The sequence below is a fragment of the Columba livia genome, chromosome 1 (assembly GCF_036013475.1).
Source record: "Columba livia isolate bColLiv1 breed racing homer chromosome 1, bColLiv1.pat.W.v2, whole genome shotgun sequence".
In the NCBI taxonomy this organism is placed as follows: Eukaryota; Metazoa; Chordata; class Aves; order Columbiformes; family Columbidae; genus Columba; species Columba livia.
This window is the reverse complement of record NC_088602.1, coordinates 188,658,812-188,681,634: the sequence shown is the minus strand read 5'-3', so window position 1 is coordinate 188,681,634 and position 22,823 is coordinate 188,658,812. Positions and strand designations below refer to the sequence as shown.

The 22,823-nt window shown below is 42.0% G+C and overlaps 1 protein-coding gene across 1 annotated transcript; it reads left to right on the top strand.

The window, feature by feature from the left end:
• The first annotated feature begins 3,467 nt into the window (after positions 1–3,467).
• GPR37 (G protein-coupled receptor 37) lies at positions 3,468–18,357 on the top strand. Its single transcript, XM_013368873.3, has 2 exons — positions 3,468–4,395; positions 15,289–18,357. The coding sequence occupies exons 1-2, from the start codon at positions 3,691–3,693 to the stop codon at positions 16,105–16,107; spliced, it is 1,524 nt and encodes a 507-aa protein (XP_013224327.2). The 5' UTR covers positions 3,468–3,690; the 3' UTR covers positions 16,108–18,357.
• The last annotated feature ends 4,466 nt before the right edge of the window (positions 18,358–22,823 follow it).

Below are 22,823 nucleotides of genomic sequence, written 5' to 3'. Positions count from 1 at the left end.
AGAAGAAACCTCTAGGAAATATAATTCATCTGCTTCCCTTTGATGTAAATGTTCCAACAAAACAAAAGCCCAGAAGAACACTTCCATCATGCCTATATAAATACAACAAGCTTCTCCATTCCAGGCAGGGTGGTTATGTGGCTACAAGCTACAAAATCCAATTTTTTTTGCATGTGCTGTTCTTTGTAACAAGCCAAATAATTAATGAAGTAAGATAAATTTGACAAAATGTAAGCAGAGAATAATGATTTACAAGACTTCTTGTGGTTAGAAATTAATTTTCTCTATTATAAAGCAGGTGGAATGCTGACATTGGAAAACCTATACACTACTCGGTTCTTATCTCACCCTTAAAGGATCAGTGACGTAAACCAAATACTGCTTAACCTTTTCCTTCATGATCCATATTTCTTGCAGAAGTATGCAGGAGGGCAATATGTCTGCTAACTTCTGTCTGCTCCTTCCATATAAAAGCCAGAAGCAATATTCCTCAGTATCCTTTAAGAATAAGTAGTGAATTTATCATATCTGTTTGTAATGTCCTTTGGGACTCTTCAGGAAGAAAGGCGCAGTAAATGTAAGCTCATTATCATCATTAACTCCTTTTATACACCAGCTGAGCTCAGAAGAAACAAGTAGAAACAAATAGGAGAAAAATATAAGGGAAAACATAGGTAAAATATATTTACCATTCCCTTCTATTCTCTTCCTGGTAGGTTTTTTGTTTGTTTTATTAATAGATACCTTTATTAGACAAAACTTTTTTTTTTTTTTAGGAAGTCTTAAAATTAGCTTGATCATTTAACTCCATGAGATGACACACTGCTAAGGAAGAAGAGGAATTAAATGGCTTGATTTATAATAGGAGACATTGCACCCAGCAGTGCCCAGCTGATTACAGTTGTTCTCATAAGCTTAGAAACGCCTCAAGGTTCCCACAATCACACTTCACCTACATGTGGAGAGAATGGTTTCAGTAAAAGGAAAAGCTTTTTGTTTGTCCTGTTTGTGTGTTTTCTGGGGACTGGCACTATATCAAGATTTGAATGGGACAGGACTCACTAATTTTAGCCATTGAAAGGTCACATTTTTCATCCAAAAATAATTTTCTAAGCTACTTCTAGGGTAAATGTTGTGCAAGTGACACCTCCAGACAGCGATTTAGACAACACACAATGGACATTAATACCAGATAAATGACCTCAGGAAGGCTCTTTTCTCTCTCTGTTGACAGCAAGGTCAGCCTAGTGAGTACCTTTAGGTAAGGTCTACCTTTTTGCCAGCTACTGAACTCATGCAACTGTGTTTTTACAAATAAACAATAGCTAACAATTAATATGAAAGAATCCTTTCAACATTACAGCTTGATTCAAACCCTTTGAGAAAAAGTGGTAGTAATCTTGTCTCTGTTATCACATCTGATAGATTCGGGGTTTTGGTTGTGTGGGGTTTTTCTTGTTGGTTGGTTGTTTTTTGGTTTTGTGTGGATGCAACATGTATTTTCTGTTGCTGTAGATTTACATGGTTTTCTTTCTTGATCATTAATACAAAAAAAAAAAAAAAGGAGTCCCAACCTGCAACCATATCCCACATACTTGGTATCTCAAGACTTTAAAAACTGACCCACGAGAAAAGAGTTTACAGAACTATAAGCTCCATAGTCCTTGTTTCAGTCTCTAAAATGGGGAGCTCTGGTAGCTTTGACTAGGTTTCTGATCTTTACTTCAATGGGTTTGAGGGGAGTGGGAGGAAGAATGTTTCTCAAACTGCTTTATGGAAAAACTTTAAAACATAAAATTGTCGGGAATAAGCTACCCTAAAACTCTTAAAAATGCGAACAAGGGTGACAGAGGATCCTAAAGGCTACTTACAGTGAAATGTTTATTGTATGCAACTTTGGTGAGCTAAGAAGTCACCCAAATTAAAATTAAACATAACCAAGCCAAACCAAACCCAAAAACAAACAAAAAGAAAAAACAAAACAAAACAAAAAAAAGAAAAAAAAAAGGAAAGAAGGAGAAAGAGCTGTGAACTTTATCTGCCTGTGCAAGGGCAAGAAAATAAAAAATAATAATAATAAAAAAAAAAAAAAAAGAAAAACAAAACAAAGCAAAACAACAAAAAAACACACCAACACACACATGAATGTTCAAACCAGGAATGAAATGTAGACCTCTCCAGGCACTGAAAACTGAAAATATCTGAAGACACTTCTGATGCTGTCGAGCTGCGGGAATGATGTTTTGAACACCACCACCATCAACACCACCCTTGTGCTTCATTTTGTGCTCTCATATAGGAGCATCCCTTTCTAACTCCAGCCCTTCCCCCCGTACAGCAAGGTGTTCTCAGAGGCTGGTAAAACTTCTTCCACCCAGATGCCGACAGTTTCCCCATCATCTGTCACCCTCTATTCCCGTCGCCCGGGATTCGTGCCGGGGTGCGAGATACCCCTTACGGGAGCAAGGCGCTTCCCTCGCCTATCGCTCCTAGGGCCGCGCTGACACCTGCGAGCCGAGGCAGCCCCAGAGAGCGGGGCGCCGGCAGCAGCGCGGGGAGAGCGCGGGCCCCGGGCTGCGAAGGTGCCGGCGGCGACCAAGCGGCTTCTGCCGCACCTCCCCGCACGCAGAGGCGCTGGGGAGGGCGCTGGGGAGGGCAAGGCTCGCCCAGTCCCGCACCCGCCCCTGGCCCCGCCGCTCGGCTCCCCCGGCGGGCGAGCGGGCGGCGCCTCGGCCGGGCGGCGGATCGGCCCCGCAGCGCCGCCGGGCGGCGCTTGCGCACTGCGGGACCGCCGCGATGCTCGCCCGCCTCCCCGGCGCGTCCCCGGGAGCCGCGGCGGAGCCGAGCCGCAGCGGGGCGAGCGGGGCCGGAGCCGCGGGGAGCCAGGAGCCCGAGCGGAGCCCGCCGCAGACCGCCTCGCTGCTCCGCGTCTCGCTCAGCCCCCGCTTGCCTGGTCGGCCGCGGCTGCCGCTGCGCGCTCGACTCGGGGAGGCAGGAACAGCCCCCGAGGGGTCGGTCCCGCGGCTCCGCCCGCCCGGCGCCGCCAGCAACTTTGCCGCCCTGGCTGTGCACGCCGCGCACCGCCGCGGTGCGAGTGCTTAGTCGGCGCGGTTATTAACGCCGGGAAGAGTTTTGCAAAGCTCTTAAACACCTTAAGCTGCGCGCAGCAACCTGTTTTCTCCGAGGTTGTTGAAGAGGAGGAATTAGTGCTTGCGATTATCCGGAGAGGGGAGGTGTTTTCCGCAAGGAACCCTTCCTCACCTAAAAAGCCACCAACTGCCCGCGGCGGCGGGAGGATGTAAATAGGCAGCACGACGCCGGTTCTGCTGCTGGCGAGGAGGCAGCGGTCCCGGGAAAGGGCGGAGCGCCGGAGGGGGGCTGCTCCCGGCGCTGCACTTGCTACATTAACTCGGCGGGTCGGAGACGGCGACACAACTTTCTGGGTCTGTCCCGGGAGGCGGCAAGAGCCTACCCACTTCTCCGCTTGCCGCGCCCCCAGCACCGGCCGCTTACCGCGGTGGACCCCGGCGGCAGCAGGAGCCGCACTCCAGCGGCAGCACAGACGCCCCCTCCCCGGCGAGGCAGGCTGTCCCCGGGAGCCGGCCGGGCATGTCTCCCGCTCCCAGTCCCGCCGAACGGGGCGGCCGCCGCCTCTGAAGGGGAGCGGGTGAGCCCCGCTGCCTCCTAGCCATGCAGCCCCTACGCGCTCCCCTCGCCCTGCTCTGCCAGGTGCTGGGCGCCTGGGTTGCCTGTGCCCTGGCCCCCGCCGCGGCTGTCGGGCTGCCAGCGCTCCCGCAGCGCGCCTGCTCGCCGGCAGCCCCGACGCCCCTTGCTCCTGGCCGGCGGGTGGCCGCGGCTCTCCCCGGGCGCGGAGCCCTCCTTCGCGAGGCCGACGCTGCGCCCGGTGGAGCGGAGGGACCGCGCGGCAGCTACGCGCCCCGCGGGGCGGCGGGGGCCGGGCGGCGGCGGGCGCGGAGCAGCGAGCGCGGAGCCGGCGCGGCGGCGGGGAGGGGCGCGTCGGACGGACCCCGCTGGCTGCCCCTGAACGGCTCGGCGGATGGCGAGGGCAGCGCCGGGGGCCGCGGCAACGGCACGGGGCGCCGTGCCCGCCTCCGCAACCCCTTCTACCCGCTGACCGAGGAGTCGTACGGCGCGTACGCCGTCATGTGCCTCTCCGTGGTGATCTTCGGCATCGGCATCATGGGCAACATGGCAGTGATGTGCATCGTATGCCACAACTACTACATGCGGAGCATCTCTAACTCACTGCTGGCCAACCTGGCCTTCTGGGACTTCCTCATCGTCTTCTTCTGCCTGCCACTGGTCATCTTCCAGGAGCTCACCAAGAAGTGGCTCCTAGAAGACTTCTCCTGCAAAATCGTCCCCTACATTGAGGTAATGGCAGTGGGTAGGGATACCCGGGTCCCTGCGCCTCCGCACAGTCCCGGGCGGCCCTACCGGGCCACCGGGTAACCCTCCGGTCGCTCCTCTGCCGCCTGCTACTACGTGCGGGGCCCGCGCTGCCCGCGTTCATTGCTGCCGGCCCGGGGACGTCCGGGTGCTGGGTGGTCTGTGTATCCCGGGCACTCCTGAGGCAGAGCGGGGCCCTGGCCCGGCCCTGCAGTGACAGGAGGAGGCTCTGGCCGCATGGAGTCCAGCAGCATCGGGATTTCTGTAGCCTCAGAGTGAGCGCGTCGAGCTCTCCTACCCACATGAGTTCTGCTAAACTTTCCTTGCTCTTTGTCATCCTGCAAGGAGAAGAATCCTTTCAGAATTAGACTTCAAGTTGCCTTTTTGTTGGTGGTGGTTTTTTGTTTGTTTTCCTAAAGTGAAGTGATTCAGGAAAATGGAAGGAGGGGGTGGCTGGGGATAAGCTGCAAGGTGGTGATTGTAAGAAGGACTATCAATGCGATGTATATGCTCTTAATTTATACTTAAGCATTCAAATCTCACATTTTTTTATTTGTCTTTATTAAAAAAAAAAAAAAACCAGCTCCATTTAAATTGCAGCTTCTTGGCAGTTGTTCAGAGGCCATGTCAAGGAAGCTGTCAGCCAGCTGGCCAGGGTCCTGCCAGCAGCGTTCAGGTGGTGCGCTTTATTTATTTACTGGAACTGAACGCTGAGGCCTGTTGGTAAGGTGGTAGCCCCTAATTCTGGCTGGCTTTACTGTATTCCCAAAACCTTATGTTCAACATTATTCTGTAACTGAAAGCTGAGGAAGTAACTGTTGATTCTCGTGTTTTAAGAATGAGATATTAAGGAAAGAAAGAAAAAAAAGGCAAAAATCTTGTTATTAATGCACAGAATATCAGTTTCTGCAGCACACTGGTACACAGTAATACATAATTAACCCGCGAGGATATTTTTAAGAAAGTGTTTATAAACATGTATGGTGTGTGTAGCCATCGAATTGCCACGGTATCCATTGTCTGTGATACACTTTATTACTGGTGGTATTGGACAAAGGGTGGAGCTGTGCTACACTTAGATGAATTAAAGGCTGGCAGGATACCACTGCATTTGAAAAACTCCAACTACACTTAATTGATTTGCATTAAGAAGACATGAAGGAGTAAATATGTATTTGTTGAGAAACCGATAGTACTAGGAGCTTTTAAAATTTCTGAATTTGAGTTCTGTCTACTGTGTTAACCAAAAATTAAGTGGTACTGCTTCAGTAAAAGTGTACCCATTTCACTTAAAGTAGATAGTTCAAGTGTTTTCAGGACCTTCCTATAGTGACATTTTAGGCTTCCTAACTTTTTTTTGGTGCATCCACATGCAAAATAAAAATGTTTCTTTGTAATGCCGATTCTCATCAAAGATCAGAAATTGAAATTACGTGCATGGCCACACTGTTCTTCAAAATTAATTGCTTATGCTGTGCAATTTTGGGCACTAAAGAGTCTGTCAAACTAAAAGTAGTTTATCTGAAATGTAGTTGCCAGAATTAAAACCTATGATCCTGAAAAACATTCAGCTACTGCTGTCCCCCCCTTATGCTTTAGCGACATCTTATTTTTCCACTTTAAAGTTCTGTAGATCTCGAGAGTTGAGAATTGGCACAAATCCAGTTGCGATGGATCAGTAGCACAGTGTCTGTCATAGGCTTAATTGTTACTGGGGTCTAAAAGTGAAACATTCTCCTTGTCCCTGAGGAAATTTAATTAATTTACATCTAAGGTACAGATCTAAAATGATATAGCCTTGGGATCCTGTATTCCTCCCAGAACTATACATTTTTCAGTCAGCAGCCATTAAATATAATACTCATGCATGCAAAGTGTAGTCATCATGCTGGGAACAGTAAATGAAAGGCTGGTTTCCCCGTCCTTTGTAGCCATGAGTGGTGGATACTGAACACCATGAGTGGATTGTGCCTCTCCATAGCTTGTCTCAAGCTTGGTGAGGGGGACACGGTTCTGGAAATCAGAATTTGACTCTGCTGAGTTTAAGAGAATTAGAGTAGTTTTGCCACTTTCCAAGTGTTGTTCAAACCTCACAGGGATTGTGCAGTGGCTCTGACACCACCAGGAGCAATGCAGATGTGGAGTATGCAATGAAACCTGCTGCTCTCTGCTCTGTCAAGGATCAGTCACTGCAGCGCTCTCATCTGACAGCTGAACAATACTGTCTTCTCCCTTGTTGTAATTTGCCTGGGTAGGTTCATCCCCTTCTTGCACAATAAGAGAAGGATGAAGTCTTCCCAGCTCCTTGAGAGGAAAGCTATGGATAGCTGTCTTCAGGAGAGATTTCCAGACCTTCATAGAGTACAAATAGAAGCATCATCCTGAAGATGGACAAATTTAGAGCTGTTGTCTGTGTTTTCCATAAGTTAGCCCATTGTTTTGTTCTTTTAAGTGTCTCTTTGTTCCATGTTTTGTATCTCTTTTTTTTTTTTTTTTTTTTGCATGCCAGTTCTCCTCGTATGCTGCTTAGGGAGCTACGTGTCTCACCTAGAGTTGTAGATTTAGAAGTATCTCTCTTTCAACCATCAAAGACCCTTACTGGACTGAGTCCTCTGTCCTATCAGCTTGTACTTTCAGAACTAGGGAACAGGGAATGTGTAATTATCCAGAGCAAATGATATGGTGATCACAACATTTTAACATAACTCAAGCATGCTTTCTATTGTGTTTGAAGGTTTCAAATTATTCCAGTGAGGAACCTTGAGTTTTCTTAGTTTAGCCTCTTGTGGCAAATGTTTTTTTATTCGTGCTGTTTAATGGCTATTGTGCAAAATTTCAACAATCTGTTGCCAGTGATAATACATATGCACGCAGTCTGGGGAATTTGTTTTATGATATCTTCGATCACAATTGTATAGGTAAATGTTGAGTTCCCAGCAGTAGAAGGTCTGCACAGTATTTAATTTAATTTAAAGGGCAGTTTTCCCATACCTAATAAAGATCTGCTGTGACCAAGTATATTAAGCAGTCTTTTCAGCCATATATTGTATCACAGTTTGGTCACTTTTATTTAAAATTATCTCATGGCTATGCTTACATAAGGAATGCTGTGCACATGACTGAGGAAAAGGCTGAGTAAATTAGCTATTCTGTGCTTCTCACGAGGTCTTTGGGTAATGAGAGTAAAACTACTAGAGAACAAAGCTAGAAAGACAGATGGTTAGTAGAAGTAGATAAAATGATCTCCATTAAAATCTTCACTTGACCCCGATGATGTCACTGTCCTGGAGGAACAGTTTTGAATGCACTGAGAGGGAATTGAGAAGGGAATTAGAAAAACTGGAGCAGCTACTCTGCCTATAAGAATGTGTAGAGATGTGCTTCTCCTTTGCAGTTTTAACCCTCTGCTCAACAGTTGTTAAAATTTTACCACTTTTTTGCAGATAGTTCAGAAGTCTAGCTTTAGGCAAGCATGTCTGAAATGTTTACCTGCACACTGTCTTTATGTTTTCTTCCGTATACTTTTCTCAGTATTGCCCAGAATCAGGAGATATAGGGTAAATGACAAAACAAAGACCATGGCTTTGGCTAATTCCTGTTCCACAAGCCCTGCCAATGTGTAACCTTTTCCTTTTTGTTTTAGCACACCTAGTCTTTTCAACAACAGGACTGTGGCAGGGGAGGCAAAGCTGGGAAAGAAGTGCAGAACAATATAGTTCAAGTTCCCCTACTTACAGACGTGTGCCAGACCTTAATACAAAGAAGTGTGGATGTAGACAAAGTCGGTAGTTATACTGTGCCTCTAAATATTTCACAGCTGTTAAATATACCACTCCTGTGAAGTAGCATTTTTATTTTAATAGTGGAAGCCGATAGTGAAGTAGTTAAGTTGTTTAAAGCCCTGAGCAGCTTGCTCAAGATGACAAATGGATTGTGTCAGCTACAACTAGAAACTATCTTTTGGACTTTAAAAGCTTGCTTGAGTTGTGTGCATTCTGCTCTTTGAGGTTAGGCTAGAAGCTGGATGAATTTGAGGGGGGTTGTGGAAGTAAGGATCACTTTCTATGCCAGCAGATTGAGACAAGCTACTTATAGTGGAGTAAGGATTTAGAATTGGGGAACGGTCTAGAATGTGGATTTGCAGAGGCAGTCCAGCACAAAGCAAGAGGTTGGTACCAGTGGTAGTACTCAGCCTTGCATTCAGAGCTAGTAAACATGAGTCATTCTCATACCCCCCACAAATAAGAGAGGGACAAAGTTTGTAGTGTCCTCATCTGGACCATATCATGCATATGAGACTGGCTTGACTCTGGAGCAGGCTGACAGTGAAAGCCTCTGAGCTCTGGTGTCTAATCTCTGTGTGTGCTTTTGGCAATCAACTTGTGACATCACTCCCATTTCTGGTAGGTAACTTCCAGCTCAGGAAAGCTATCACAATAAGTATTCTTAGTGGAAAGCATGAGGATTGTTTTGGACTGGAATACAAATTAGTCCCTTTCCCTGGAGATGATCCTCCAGGGCAATTTCAGGTGAGGCTTTTTCCCCTTTCTCTCTTTTACATGGTAGAGGCAGGAAGGAGGCACAAAGAAAGTGACTATTCTCTGCCTGTTCCCAAGCTGTCTGAAGAGATCCTTATTTTAAGTTTCACTTCAGGGAAGCACATACATTTTTTATGGGAGTTTATAAAAGCTGTGAATTATTTGTATTTTCTGTGTCTTTTGTTTTGTGGCATCTTCTTTGTGTCTCTTCTTTGACTGTAGTCAGAGCTCGGCTCCTGAATCTCCTGTAGGTCCTCTGGGTTGACAACAAAGATCCACAGAGAGCTTTGCAGTTTCAAAGCTTCATACAGAGAATTTTCTAGGGCAATGGCTACATGTGTCTTTTGCTGAGCAGAATATCTTCAGCACTTATCATGCAATAAATAATTATTTAAAACAGAAGTATTAGTCTATCTCTGCCCTTTAGGTATTAATGGCATGATAATAGTAGCTGCCATGTTGACTGTTCTGTCAATCTTTCCTCTGGAAACCCTGTCCTTAGGGGCTTATAAGTTGTCCATAAAAATGTGCTTTTGGCTTAAACTTTGCATGTGGCATTTCAGCATGGAAATGAATTTGTGTCAGATGAGGTTTAAAATTGGGTCAGTAATATTTAAGTTACATATGTGTAGAGAGAAAAGGCAACATCTGCTATGCCGGCACCATTGACTCTAGTCTGAGCACTGACGTGTCATTTCTCCATATGACAGGATTTTTCCAGAAAAGGAGAAAGTGGCAGATTTGTAGCAGCAATTCCATTCCATGTTGTTAATATTAAAAATTAGTATAGGAGTCACTTGTGTAGTGTGATAAGAATTTGATCCTCAGTGGAAAATGACGCTTTTTTTGTTTTGTTTTGTTTTTTAAGTAGATTAAACTTAACTTGTATGGTAGCATGGTAGATTGCAAACAGGAAGATAAACACAAATTAAATCCTTTCATGTTTTGCAACTTTTCCAACCCTCTGAGTAAACATGTGGCGTACTAATGAGTATTTCTAGTGCCCTGATGGTCTGGTTGGCCTTTGCTTCCAACAGAATTCAAAAGCAGCTCTTCAAAGTGGATTCTGAACACTATTACTTTTAAGGTACACAGAAGGATAAGAAACACACAAAGTATATGTGTTCATTTCTCCCTGATATGAATACTGATAGTACTACAAAAGAAACAACCCTGTTGTACCTGTTGTTCAACGTGTGTAGGACCTGTCCATGGCAGTAGTTTCCAGAATTACCATCTTGTCTTTGAGGTAATTAATGTGGCATAGATTTTCATCCAGGATGCTTAAGCTAATTGCTAAGATCAGAGGGATACCTTGGCCCCAGTACTCCTTATTTGGTTTTTTATAGTAATGACTGTTGTTCTGGGTTTTAGTTTTTGTTTCGTTTTGTTTTTTTAATTGAAAGAACAGAAATCAGGAATCTAGATAAACTTAATTATATAATTGTTTGCAATGGGGTGACCTTTTATTTTGCAGTAGTTCAGTCACATTGCTAGACTCTCTACTGTAAATATAGAGTGGCACGAAAAATTATTTCAGTCTGTACTAACTCTGTTTATTTATCTTAGGCAAAACTCACAAGTCTGCAAAAGCCACTACGGTATGTTGCCTTAACATTCTCTACAGCTATGAAGTTTGATGTGGTTATAGAATAGCCATAATAAGATGATAGACTACAAGGGCTTGGGGGAAAAAAATCAGTCATTTATATGATATAACAGGAATGGAAATAAAGATTCTACAGAGTGTCACTGAGAGCTCAGAAATGGTTTGGCTAGTTGTCATCAACCTTTTCTCTAGTTCAGCTTTCCTATTACAACAGGAAAATGTTTTAAGTACTTATCCTGCCTGTTCACAAAGGAAGGAAGAGTGCCATATAGTTTAAGAAACTGTGTTATCAACATAAAATATAATCTGTTTTAGAAAGTCCAGCTTTAGCTGGTAGAAACAGGTACTTCTTATAAATCTTTTATTTAGTCTTGTTCCATATAAACTCAGTCTACGTTTTTTCCTCTCACTTTTCCATCAGAAGGCATGCTCAAGAACATGATGCCTGAAATGATTAATGGTCCCTCTCATTTCCAGCCTCGAGTTGCTCATGGCTGGTTGATTCCCATTCCGTTATATTCACTGTCCTTTGGCTTAAGTAACCTCTGTATATCAAGGTAGACCTATTTATATATACCAGCAATATCCCTTCTTGGTCTTCATCTTCATGGACTGAGTGCCCCAACTTCTTTTATGTTAATTCAGAGAATTTAGTCTTTGTTGACCTTTTCACCCAAATCACCTTTTCTGATCTTGTTTCTGGTTTTGTTTTCATTACCTTTATCTAGTCAGGCAGATATTAGTGAGAGAGAATTCAAAGTGTTATTTCTACTGGCATTGCTCACCGTACCTCATCTGCACTTCTTCCCTGGTCAGGCAGAGGCTCTGCTCCCAGAGGCCAGGGCCAGGAGCTGTGGGACCACAGCCAGGAGAAGAAGTAGGACAGGCCTGGGAACATTTTGGTAATTGTTAAAGTTCATGAAAGGAAATGGGTATGTTGGAGGGACAGAGGAAACATGATGCAATTAGGCTGAGCATTTCATTAGTATGCTGTTCTCTCTGGCCTCAGTTCCCCAAATGAGTTTTGACATAGTTGACTAACAGCTGGTGAGTTAATGACCAAAGATTTATGCAGTGTCTCGAAGGAGCATCACGGTACTCACTAGCATCCCTGCCCGTCAATGCTTTTAAAGGAGCAACAGTATGAGGAGAGATTCTCTTGTAACAATATTGTCTTTTGTGTGTGTAGCTGTAGCTGGTAACTTCAACAGTGGCGTTCTGCCCTGCTCAAAGCAGGGGTCACTTCACCACCTCCTCAAAGCAGGTCAGTGGTCATTGAGTTAGAAACTTGGGGACCTTTCTGATATAATCTGGTAAGAGAAAGACGTAAACTACTGTCATCCTGAATGTCTAGAGACTGAAGGAGAATCTTCATAGGGACCGTATGGAAATAAATCAAACAACTAGAAGTGATGATCAAAAAGTACTGAGCCTGACTTGCCCTTGCTTTGCCTCACTTCCAGCCAGGTTGTTGGAACTAAGACGGCAGCAGCATATCAGCATGTCAGAAACTCAGCTGTTACCACAAGAGCATCAACATTAAACTCTACACTCACACCACTTTAGGATTTGTTAGTTTGTCCTTTAGCTACTCCTCAACAAATTAATTTTCTTCATTCTGTGGTTATTGCAGGGCAATGTAACTGATTAAAAAGGGAACTTCTCTGGCTTCTTTCATATTTTCAACTTAACTTTAATTATTAGTATGACTGGTATGAAGAAACACCCCTAAACTGAAATTGTGTGAACATACAGAATGCATGTCCCAGTTCTTGCCCACATAGATTGTTAGCAGCACCCATTGATTTTGCCGGCTGTTGCTCATAGTCTGCAGTGTGGGGTAAGTAATCAGACCCTTAAAATGCTATAGTGCCTTTAAGCAAGTCAGCTGGAGTGAATTCTTGTTCATCTGCGTGAGAGTGTTTGTTTTTTTGCAAGCTTTGCCATGGCATCACTAACTCCGTTAATCTACAGAAAATAGGAAACCATTGCCTGCTCCCGAGAAACACGTACTTTGTTTGGCTTATTTTGTCAGTAAATCCACAGGAGAGTTTTTAAAGCCAACTTCCACTGTTCTTAGTTGTTTCCTCTTGCTCTGTTTCGCTGTCTTAAACCTCCAAGTTGTTGGTCAATTACTGTGACAGGAACCCCGTAGGTTACGTTTGTTCATGGTAGACATGTCTTCTTCCATTAGTCCAACCTTAACAGCTGCAGAGTTTTAATGTCTTAGCCACTGTATAACTGCCTGTTTGCCGTGGAATGTAAAAGCATGTGCGTTGGGGGCAGGGAAAGCTCACATAATAGCTGAGAGGGAAAATGTTAATATACAAAACCTCAGATTTTCCTCTCTTCTACTGATTGTTATTTGAATCCCTATTCATTCCTGAGTCTCAGTTATTTCCATGTCTCCTGTAGTTGTAGAGATTTGAGTCCTGACCATTTTCTTATTCATGTTGGATGTTCTGGCTAAAGGTTTTGCTGTCACTCTAAGGCATCTGAAGATTGCACACACATTTAAATGTTCTGGAAACAAAGTCACCAGTCTTGAATTTAAAAATCTGACTCTTAAAGTGTGATACATTAAGATTATCTTTCATTAGCTTTGTTTATCACTGTTTATTAAGATTTCCCAGTAACTGTAATTTTTCTTTAGTTGTGGCTGTATTTACCAAGCTTTCTTGAATCTTGTCAGACAGTTTAACTTCCTAAATCAATAACTTTGCCTATTAAAAATGTTTACAGTACTGCTTTGTCATCATTAAAGATTCCTGCAAGTTAATTAGTAAGAGACTGCATCTTACTCATCCTGTCTTTTAGGAAGCTGCTTCAAAGAAGTCCCCGAGTGAGTCAATGCCTGACAGCTCTAATCCCAAGTGCCTAGTATTTTTCAGTGATATTCAATTGTAGCAATCTGATATTGCCATTAAATATTGAAGGCCAAAATTAATGATACATATATATAATTGTGCGTCATTGTACTATCTGTCTTTGCAGAACTTTTTACAAGATGTGCATTAACAGGAAAATTTCAAAATTATTGTGTCAATAAAAAAGCATTTTTAAAAATCTACCTATATGAATTTTAAATATGCCATCACACATCAAATTTGAGTGACCAAAATTGTAGTGAACTGCTTAATATTGCCCTAGATTTCCCAGTTATTTGCACAGACACGTGGCTTATTCATGATAAGAATAAGGACTCTTTGCATTTATTAGGAATATTATTTAACAGTTTCTTTTGCATCAACACATTTTCAGCATAACACAAGCCTGCAAAGCCAAGAAAATAAATGAATTAGAATGCAATAGGACGCCTAATCTTTCTCCAATTGAAGTTAATGTCAGTTCTGCTTTGAATTTGAACTGAAGCTGAATTTATTGGAAATAGGATTAGGCCAAAATGTATATAGTCTTCTTGCAAATTTCTTTTAAGGAAATTTAATTATAAACAGGATAAAATGATAGGAAATTATGTTTCATGCAGTACAAGATTTCTGTTCATGCATAGAATGATGGTTATTAAAGCTAGAGAACATAAGCATTGCTCTGTACTTGCTCCTTACATTATATAATTGAGAACTCTGTCCAATCCGTCTTTAAATCATTTAAACAAAAAAACTTCCGCCATTTGCCCTTGCCTGCAGTACACTCTCTCACAGGATGTTTCCTATGAAATTAAGCCTAGATTTGCCTGTGATTTTTTTTTCGAAATGAAAAGTTGAAGATATAGATTATTAAAGCCTAACTCTTACAGTCAAGGCTGATTTTACACAAGCTCTGGAAATCTGAAGATTTCAGATACAGTCTCTTTGAACTCACAGCACAGGATAACTTTATGTGCCTACATCACATCGAAGTTTCACTTAAAAGCCTAAGTCCACGAAAACAATTGTCGCACCCTACTGCATTCAGTAGATCCCTAATCTGCAAGGTTCCTAAATTTTGTAAATAAGGAAGGTTTTGATGCTACGATCCTCTGCATCCTCGATGAGCATGTGGTATGGGCATAAGTTCATACTTCTGCTGAAGTAAAACTCTCCCTTTCAGATTAAATTCTAACTTGTGTGATGGAACTTTCTGAAAAGCACTGCTTAGAAAAATGAGGGGGAGGAAGGTGGTTAGTTGTGCGTATTGGTCAGTTCCCTGATTTTTTTCCACTCAGTGTTGCTTGTATAGGCCTCCAGAAGAGGATGATACCAAGCTGAAATAAATATTTCTAGGCAGAAAAACAGAATGGAGAATGGTATAATCTTTTGGGATGCATCCTGGGTGGTAGTTCAGCAAACACTGTGATACTTCTTTTGATGGTGCTCAGCACCATGGTCTTCCCATACCTTTGCCTGCAAACTACATGTTCCTTTGCCTTTGTCAGTCAAGAGGCTGGACTTGACTGGTGTTTCAGAGGACAAATCAAGCTCTCTCTAACTATGAAAGAGTATAAACCTCTTCCAGAGAACAGCTCAATGATAAAAGCCTTCATCCAACATAGAATAAATTAATTCCCTCTTCAGCCTGAGTAAGTTCAGGCCTTTATCTTCTCTCTCTGAGAAGACTGCCATCAAGAAGGGACCAGGGGACTTTTGAAGGAGATGTTTGCCCACTCTCCACTGAATAATGGACTGTGCCCTTTTAGTTGGCCTTTTTTCTCTCCTCTCTTTTTTTTTTTTTTTTTTTTTTTTCCCTCAGACAGCACCTGTCTTAACTTGCATTCCCTTTTCTCATTCCCAGGTGGCATCTCTTGGAGTAACCACATTCACACTGTGCGCCCTCTGCATCGACCGGTTCCGTGCTGCCACCAACGTGCAGATGTACTATGAGATGATCGAAAACTGCACCTCGACGACGGCCAAGCTGGCCGTCATCTGGGTGGGCGCACTGCTGCTGGCCCTGCCGGAGGTGGTGCTGCGCCAGCTGGCCAAGGAGGACCCCCAGTACAGCGGCAGCCCCCCAGGTGAGCGGTGCGTGGTGAAGATATCCACCTCCCTGCCCGACACCATCTATGTGCTAGCTCTCACCTACGACGGGGCAAGACTCTGGTGGTACTTTGGCTGCTATTTTTGTTTGCCTACCCTTTTCACTATTACCTGCTCCCTGGTGACAGCGAGGAAAATCAGGAGAGCGGAAAAGGCTTGCACAAGGGGGAACAAGCGACAAATTCAGCTGGAAAGTCAGATGAATTGCACAGTGGTGGCTTTGACCATTTTGTATGGGTTTTGCATCATTCCTGAAAACATTTGCAACATTGTGACTGCCTACATGTCCACAGGGGTCTCTCGGCAGACTATGGACCTCCTCCATCTCATTAGTCAGTTCCTTTTGTTCTTTAAGTCCTGTGTTACCCCAGTTCTCCTTTTCTGTCTCTGTAAACCTTTCAGCCGGGCCTTTATGGAGTGTTGCTGTTGCTGCTGTGATGAATGCATCCAGAAGTCTTCAACAGTGACAAGTGATGACAATGACAATGAGTACACCACAGAACTGGAGCTCTCACCTTTCAGTACCATCCGTCGTGAAATGTCCACTTTTGCCTCTGTGGGGACTCACTGTTAATTGACCTTAGGACGTTATTTCCTGTACCTTTTTACTTTGTTGTTTGTTTTGTTTTTTTTTTTTTAAACTTCGTATTTTTCTTCTTGAAGCAAAATGCGAGAAAAAATGGTTTTTGAAAACTACTCTGGAAACCTATCTGCATATTAACAGTCGTGCTTTGAAAAATAATCTGTTTGGTTATTGAAGTGAAAGAAAGAGAAAGAGGGAGAGCCAGCACTCAGTTTTAAACAATTATGTTTTGTATGGTGCTAGGATTTTATTGTTTGGGGAGGAGAATCCATATCAATCCACTTTTATTTAATTCTGTAGTATTTTTTTTGATAATCACTGTAAAATGATTATATAGACATTGTGGGTTTTGCAAGATGTTTCATGTAAAAGATGTGATGGAAAGTATTTGAAGGTAGTTTTAATCCAATTACTGTACGCTATTGTGAGAGGACTTGGACTTCAGAAAATTTATGAAGTAGCATATTTTATTCTTTAACTTCATTGTCAATCTGCATTTAATAAGGACACCTATAAGTAGTATTAAATTCCTTCAATAAGTAAAAAAGTCTTTGCTTTGCATAAAAATAATTTGAATGGCTGTATTTAATTTACCATTTGTGTACTTACCCTTGGAGGCTATAATTACAGTGTTTAAGAAAGATCGTTGTAATGGTATTAGATTTACATGAATGTTTTTTTAATCTACATTACAAAGGTTCAATGTGCCTCATTGAAAATTTCCTTCTTAACCAGCAAGAATACAAAACCTGAGTTATTTTGTACTTCTTACAAAGAAAGATTTGCTTTCTTACTACTTTTTGTCTTGTGTGGTTTCAAAACCAAGTTTCTTTCCAATTTGTTATTTGTTTTCCATTGAGGTTGTGTCCTCAGTCACTGTATATTGCTCCTACTGGCTTCAGGGAGAGTCCCATTTCAGAGAAAGGCATTCTTTTGCCAGAGGTTTTCTGACAATAAATGCAAGGGACTGAAACATGTGGAGAGTGAATTCCTTCTTCTTTAAAAGGTATAAACACACTTGGACGCTTGGGGCTTGACCCAGAGCTCATTGCAGTCAATGGAAACGTTTCCATCAATTTCAGAGGGCTTTGGATCAGACTGGCATCTCCTATTTATTCTGGGATATGTAGCATGAATATTAATCATGGGGTCTCTGTACGCCGGTCATAAATCGTGCTGCTCTCACAGAGACTGCTATTCACCAGCAGCTCACGGCTCTGAAGCTGTTTTTGAGAAGCACAGTGTGTTTTGCTCATGGCTTCTTGCTGTCTTTAGAGTTATTAAAATGAGGGTAAGTCAACAGTGCCAGCAACAGTGTGATATAGTAAAATGTGAAGTTGTTGTAAGCAAGCCAGGTTGGAGACTGGAAAGTGCCTATCTGTACCAGAAGAGCTTGTTTGCCCCACTTCTTGCTTGCAGTAGACAGGCTGTTCTTGATAGGCAAGCTGGCTCGTATTTACACTGGGGAGCAGGCTGAAGTGTAGACACATGCTAAGGAACTGAGTTCGTTATAATGAGCTTATATTTTAAAACTAATTAAATAAATAATACAATTGCAGTGGTATGCGCAGAAGTAAAATCACATGCATTTGTCCTTTGAAATTAAGAGTGACTGTGACCGATGTGTTCTTACTTCCCAATATCTGCCTGTAAATATGTTAAAGAACTTGTTACTTGTAACTTTTGGAAGGGAGTCTATTTTTTTATTTGTAGATTCTGGACTTAACATATTTAAAATTTGTATCTGCTTGGGCAAGCAGTATTTCTTATTTTTCTTCACCATTTTAACCTATAACAATAACAAGCAGTTGGAGGTAGTTAATCTGACTATGAGTCCAAATATATATACGCTTGAGTTCTTTTTCTGATTTTTGAGTGAGACATTGAGCCCTATCAAAGCAACCTGCTTTAAGCACAGGCTTAAATTTAAGTATGTGTTTCTGTTTAGGACTTGCAAAAGTACCTATGTTTTTAAAATCTTCTTGTAAGATGGTCAATCACTTCTGAAGGCAGGGGAGCTATTCCTTCTTTATAAACTCTTCATTGATTTCACATTGCTTGATTACGTTCAATAAACTAGGAAAGGTATTAAAGAGAAAAGATAAAAACAAAATCTTGCTGTGGTGCCTGGCTCTCCACAAATACATATTGCCATTTCTGCATTTTGATTTGTACCATCCTTCTTTTACAAGTGCCAATATTTATAAAGAATGGGCATAAAAGCTCCTTTTTATTCCTTCATTGTGTTGCTTGTGGAATTGTTTCTCTCAGATGCCTTTTCAGTCCCAGCATGAACAGTGGCTCAAGGACCTATGAAAAGAACAGCAAAATGGGAGGAAGTACTTTTTGTAGAGAAGGAAATATAGAAATTACTTGGGAGTACTAAATGGTCACATTTCGCTTATTTAGGTGAAAGACTTTACCAGGGCAGGAAAGGTCCCCATTGCTGTGGATGCTGGGTGCCTCCAGCTTTCCAGTCTGTGGTAGATACGTATAAGCTCTGCCAAGGACTGCTGCTTGCTCCCAGGTTATATGTTCTGTGTCCCTGAGTGGTGCAGATTCCTTCTCTATTGAAGTATCTCCATAATGTTTGTTTGCTAATCCTATCGGGTGTCTGGGGGGGAGGGAGACAAAAAAAAATAATTAAAAAGTCATTGGTGAAGGCAGACTATGAAGATCAATAATGCTATGTTTGGAAATAACTGTCCTGCTTGTGTGGTGGAACATTCTCCAGCCTTGTGTTCAGTAGGGTTTCTTTGTATCCAGTGTAACCTTGTCTTTTCTACCACTGAAAGATTATTTTTCACAGTTATTTCTCCTCCATGCCTTGGACTTGCATAGCAATTGGACATGCAAGACATTCTTTTATTCTAATTTGTTCTCTAAATTGGTTAAACTAATCCCACATTAGCAGGTTTGCATTGTCACTGCTATTCTGATACAGGCATGGCTTGTTAATGCATGTAAGTGTCATGATACATGATTCCTTTTGTTGAAGATGGGGTACTGCATTGCTTTTCTTCCTAAATCTGCGACTGATACTCTGAAGTCTTTAAAGTTTCTTGGTGTTTCCTGTTCTTACTTTCCTCAGTGTTCTTAGAAGCCATTTCTGTCTGTTTTGAATGCAGTTCTGTAAGACATTTGTCTGTTAAAAAGAGGGCATTTAATGGGCTGATGAATCAAGATTTGGAAATGTTTATGGCAAGGATTTATTTCTTTTACATAAAATAGAAAAACATGCAGTCCATGAGTGATCAACATAAAAGAAGGGTGATGGAATGGAAAATAAGATTGTGAGGTAGGAAAACATTATGCCTTTCAGGTATGTAAACCTTTAACGCATTAACAATTGTCGTATCAGCCCTAGTCTCATTAAGAAATCATAAACCATAAAACTCTAGTATCAGTTCCAGTATCTCCAATGAGATCATGTTTCATGACCTGTATCAAAATATGATCTTTGTGTAGGTCAAAGTACAAATGGTAAATTATTGAAAACAATTGCTCTGTTAAAAAATATATTTTATTTTACCCCTTCTAAGATAAATTCCTGGATTCAAACTTAAATAACTCCTGCCCTTAAATGACCTAAATGACTTGCCTAGCTCCTGTTTTGTCATTGGGACCCAGATTATAAACTTCTCCAGCTGCTGCTCCAGCAGCTCTGGGAATGGCTCCTGAACACAATATAGGGATTTTCCAAGCATGTTGTCCTATATCTTTTCATAAGAAACTGGAGAATGTTAGGCTATATGGTGAGACTTTCATTTGGTGTTCATGGCATTCTACATTCTATGATGTGAGTTGCTGTTGAAACTCTTGGTAGCTTCTCCAAATTCATTAAACAACAAGAGCATTACCTGTCCTAGGATCTGTAAGCCATTGTCTTGACACAGTACAAATATATGCAACTTGCCCTGTGTGCACCTAACTGCTGCTGATGTTCTCAAACACGTCACTGAGCTGCTTCTGGGCTTTTTTTGCCGGGTTAACAAAACTCACAAAACACATCATTCCCTTGTTACTGTGCTGGAGTTAAGACTGAAGGCAAAACCTGCTCAAAATGATAGTCTTGGCTGGGCCCATCCTTGTGTGTGAATGGAGAGCACGTCTAAGATGGCTGCAGACTGCCAGTAGATCCAAGCTTATCAGAGGTTATCACCATATATATATTTGTTCATGTTCTGATAAATAAAAAAAAATAGGTTCTGTTAATTCTAGGGTGGAAGAGCTATATCCAACATCCTGATATGGTTAATTTATACCTGATACATAAATTTTGTGTTTCCTTATCTCATCAGAAGGGCATAACTACTGTAGTAATAGATATGCTGGTGAAAAGGTTTTTACACCTCCTTTTGGAGTTGTTTCAACTTTTTTTGGTAATGGAATATTGTAGTATAGACTTCAGCCTCAGTACCAACATTGTTGACATAAGCCACTGTGCTGTAGAAACATTCTCTTTTGTTCACTCTCTGCTCCATGAAATGGTTCTCAAGGGAACAGCTACTGTCAGAGAAGTGGAGAAACCCTGACTCAAGAATAGCTGGACAGTAAAGTGGTCAGGTGAGAAATGAGCAGTTTTCCAGTGTCTGCAGTAACCCAGCCTGTTTTGGAATACGTGTACTACCCATGCCCTTAGTGATTCTTCTGTGGTAGAAAGTTGTGGATTTTTGTCTGTCCTGGATGGGGAAATCCCCACCTACCTGAGTGAATTGTCTGTTTCAGGCGACTAATGGGAGAGTAGTCACAGTGGGTGAACCTAAGAAGAAGGAATTCTGGTGCCTTGTTCATCTGTATTTCTCTCTTGCCCCGCTATTCTCCATCTGTTGGTTTCTGAAGGTCTTTTCTCAGATGATAAAGATATTTTGCAGGCAGTGTGGCAGCCCTCCTGGAAGTTAAGTGGAGCAGTGCTGGGCAGATGCCTGCACACACGTTTGAGACTCTAGGTTGCAATCCCTCTGCCTCATTAAAATTATATTACCTTTATTATGGAGGGCAGAACCTATGAAGCAAAGTGCCTGCAGGAAGCTGGCTCATCTCAGCTCCCTAAGTACCCAGACCTAATGATTTGTCCAGATTGCCAAGGCAAACTGGGACCTTGAAGTGGATCTTCTATGTCCTTATATCTTCACCCTGAGAATAGCCTTCTTTTTCAGGCTGGAAATATAATAAGTGACAAGGAAGATGAATTTTCATAATAGCACTGAGAAATGTGGTTAGGAGGAGTTATACCAGGCATTTTCTGTGATACAACCTCATTTTCATTTGTTTGTTTTTTGTTTTTTTTTTTTTTCAAACTTTCTCCCTCATCCAAAGTCAATGTGAGATGATGTGAATCATTAAAACTTAACAGCATACTACGTGCATTTTCTTGTGCTTCAGGAACTGCACTTTTTTGGTACTACTCTGTATTTGAGGGAGTCATTTAATACCTGTACTTAGCAAATGTTAAATCTTCAGAAGCTGGCTATGTTTTGTAGTGAACAAGAAACAATGAAAAGAACACAGACTAAGGTGCTTCAGCACACCTAGGCATCTCTGCTATAGAAACACTGATTTATGTTGAGGGCTGAGGTTCATCAAACAACCAGGAGACCTGTATTTAACCATGTACTGCATCTAGCCCCTGAAAATCCAGGCTACTTGCTTTCCCTATGATACCATTTGGTAGGTTCAGTCTTTGGTTTTCAGACAGTGAAGGCAGGGACAAAGATTCCCTGGCATTTTCAAAATGTCCATGACAGCACTGAGAGCCAGAGTCTCCCGGTGACATATTCCCTATGTCACCCAGAGTGCCAGGATCCATAACCTGGAGCTATCCCAGCCTCTTTCAAGGATGAGGTCAAAGATTTCTGTCCCTGTGCACTGTAGCTTTAGTTTTGCATCACAGCTTCTTATTAATAAAAAGCAGAAGACATTCTTTTCCCAATTAATATGTTTGTGGGGTTTTGTCTTCAACTAGAAATGTGACATGTCAGGGTTACAGAACTCTCAGATTAGAGCACTTATTAAAAGTGCAAGTGACAGCATTATTAATTAAGGTAGTAGATCAGTTATAGCTAAAGAGAAAGCTTTTACTTTGCTTCCTGTTTTTTTGTTTTTTACCCTTTATTTTTGTGTGATTACATGGGTTGTTTTTGTTGTTGTTTTTTCCTTAAGCAAAATGCAAAAAAAAAAAACCACAAAAAAAACAAAAACAAAACAAAAAAGCAAACAAACAAACAAAACACACAAAAAAACCCAAACAAACTAACTAACTAACAAAAAAAACAAAACAAAAAAACCCACAAGCATTCTTTCCTTTTTCTAGTTAGAGAAATTCCATCCTTGGCTTACATCAAGCACCTTTATCTATATCCACAGTGAATTTAGGCCATTGTTCTTTGAGAAAAGAACTGAAAATACTCACATTAGAAACATGGTCATGACTAACTTAATCTTGAAGAGATTAGATTTGAATAAACTTTGAAGGCTGGGATGGTAATGTAAAGCAAGAACTGTACCTTTTTAATAATTATGGCCCTGCAAGCATAAACTTTTTAAAGATGTGGGAGATACATACAGTTCAAGAATAGCTTGTGGTTGAATTACGTAACTCTCACAAGAGACTCTGGAATACATATAGTCTGGAAGAAAATGATCTAATAGCATCTGGATATGCATGTGATAATCCTCACTGAAGACAATGCAACTATTTATGTGAA

Coding starts and splice junctions, on each gene's coding strand:
- GPR37 (XM_013368873.3), top strand. CDS start 3,691: ATGCAGCCCCTACGCGCTCCCCTCGCCCTGCTCTGCCAGGTGCTGGGC. Junction 4,396..15,288: donor AAATCGTCCCCTACATTGAG/GTAATGGCAGTG, acceptor TCTCATTCCCAG/GTGGCATCTCTTGGAGTAAC.